Consider the following 2435-nt stretch of genomic DNA (forward strand, 5'->3'; position numbering starts at 1 on the left):
TTGGGACAACCATGACCTGGATGACTGAGAATCTCCATAGACATTAAGAGAGACTGTACTTATGTTTGAAGGGTTCAAACTAAAGTTTAAAAGAGACTGCTTTTTATTTTAGAATAGTTATATAGTTATATTATTAGAGGTGGTAGTGTTTCTCCCTTCTAAGAAGGGAGTACAGAAAAGGAAAAAAAAAAGGGGGGGACCCAAATTCTTGGTACTCTTGACTATGCCCATGCTACTTTATACACTTGGCTTTTGTATTCCCAGGACCAGTTTGAATTTGCACTGACAGCCGTGGCAGAGGAAGTGAATGCCATCCTGAAGGCTCTGCCCCAATGAAGCCTCTATCCAGCATAGCCCAACTTGGTGATTCCCCAACCTGACTCTTTGCCTCTGCTGTTGCCGTGTTCTTGCCTGGGGTGTTTTCCCTTTACCATGTGTCATCTCCATGTGGTTCACCATGGCTGCATTTAATTGCCCTGTGGAAATGTTGGCCCCTTGCCTACCTGCCCAATTGGGTCTCATCCATCCAACATTCTATAACCCTCCTCATGCTGCTAAGGCCTACTCCACCCTGGTCTCTCTGGAAGCAGCCCTTGGTGGACAGAAGAGTTGGGTCCCTTTCTAGACAGCCAGGTCACCTCTAGTGTGAAAGGATGTGCCATGGAGCAATACAGGGGCTGCAGTCCAAAGAAGAGTTAGCCCCTCCTTGTGAGATGCATTAAAGACCAGTTTTCTGAAGTGCCTACTTTATGTTTGCGGGCATTGGTCAAAGCAAGTAGATTTGCAATGGGAGGGCTGTGGGCCCATTTCTATTTTCTCTTCAGTGTCCTGCTTAGCCCTAGTGCCCACATGAATGAATAGAAATGGTAATGCCTTAGCAGAAGCTAGGTTACATCTATTGCCAGTTTTCATCCTTCTTCCATTCTTCCCTCTCTAAATTTCACCGCCTGATCCTGTGCCCACAGCAGGGGAAGAACGTAACACTGCTTCTGCGCTCATTGTTGTCCCATTGTTGTCCTCCTCCTCTGTTTCCTGCAGGCCTGGAGCCAAGCCTAGTCACAGCCATTTGCTCCCTTCCCTAAATGGAGGAAGGGAACGTCACAGGGAGATGGCCCCACAGCTGCTAATTGCTGTGTTGTCTCCCTACTTTCTCCTGGGTGTTACTTATCACAAAGAGACATTTCTAGAGAATCTAATTTTGTATTTGATGTGAATAAAGGTTTTGTGTCGCGTTTGTGCAGCTGCAGCTCAGCCTCCCCATCTTGTGTATAACCAGGCAGGAAAATGCATTGTCTGCTCATGCCAAAAAGCTTTATAGATAACAACTGGGAGTGTCAGGTGGTAGAAGAATTAGCTCCAAGGGGATGGCATGTAAAGGAGTCAGAGACTTGCCCACGTGGTGTCAAATGGTACAGTGCTATCCCAATCCTTGTTATACGTGTCCCTGGGAACGGGTGTGGGTATATATACATATGTACAAACACATATCTAATTTTGAAATTCTTAAAAATACAACATTTCCTGCCTTTCTGTCTGCTGCCCTTTCACACGCAGAAGGAACAGCAAGCAGGTTCTGTCTTATGCCTAAGCCTTTTCTGCTCACACTTTATCCCATCTCAGCAATAGCCTTGCCATCTTTTCCTGTCCCCTTGGCTTGATTCCCCACACCCCTGAAATACATAGGCAGGGACACCCATTGTCTGAATAGTCATGGTTATCTTGGGTCTACAGGAAAAGGTGCACCACAGTTTCAAGTAGATCCAATGAGAAATATTGTAACGAACCCATCACCACCACCACCCCCATCTGCAACCATAGGATTATAACCTTGGGGAAGGATACCTGTGGGGAGGAATCTGGGTGGGCGGGTGGGAGATGGCGGACGGCCTTTTGGGAAATAGGTGGATTGGTTCTGACCCTTAACTGCCAGGCTCTCTACGAGCCCTATTTTGCCATAGCAAGCCATGGGTTTCAAGGATACCACTTCAAGGATACCACTTCGTTTTCTGAGCATTCTGGATATTATCAGTTGCTTTTTAAAAAAAAAAATATTTAAGCTGTTTCATATAATTTCACAAGGCAGTTTTATTCTTTAACCATGAAGCTGTAAGTAGCTCTTAAAGTGTATCTAAAGGCAAGTGTATAGGAGACAATAACCTTAAACACCATGGAAGCAATCTTTTAAAGTATCCAACCCAGGCTTGATTTTATCTTCTGTTAGGAGGATAATAAATTAGAGGAGGTTTTTTAAAAAAAGGCCTAAATACTACTGCAATTTGGTGAAATGCTACGCTCATCCTGTGTGGAAGCAGGCAGGATACCAAATGGGAGAAATTGTTCTTTGAATTACCTGTCATTGATTGCCTTTTTATCGAATTCCAGAAAGGGCAAAATAATTCCTTCCTAACCTCTTTGCAAACATTTCTGAGACAGCA

At 44.5% G+C, this 2435-nt stretch overlaps 1 protein-coding gene across 1 annotated transcript in view; it reads left to right on the forward strand.

The window, feature by feature from the left end:
- The window catches only part of PTPRN (protein tyrosine phosphatase receptor type N), a 46687-nt gene extending 45441 nt beyond the window's left edge, over positions 1 to 1246 (forward strand). Inside the window, exon 23 of the mRNA XM_081970820.1 lies at positions 265 to 1246. Within this exon, the coding sequence (XP_081826946.1) occupies positions 265 to 336 (72 nt within the window). The 3' untranslated portion in view covers positions 337 to 1246. The remainder of the gene's footprint in view (positions 1 to 264) is intronic.
- Positions 1247 to 2435: the final 1189 nt, after the last annotated feature.

This window comes from Natrix helvetica (assembly GCF_964273705.1).
Source record: "Natrix helvetica genome assembly, chromosome: 1".
Classification (NCBI taxonomy): domain Eukaryota; kingdom Metazoa; phylum Chordata; class Lepidosauria; order Squamata; family Natricidae; genus Natrix; species Natrix helvetica.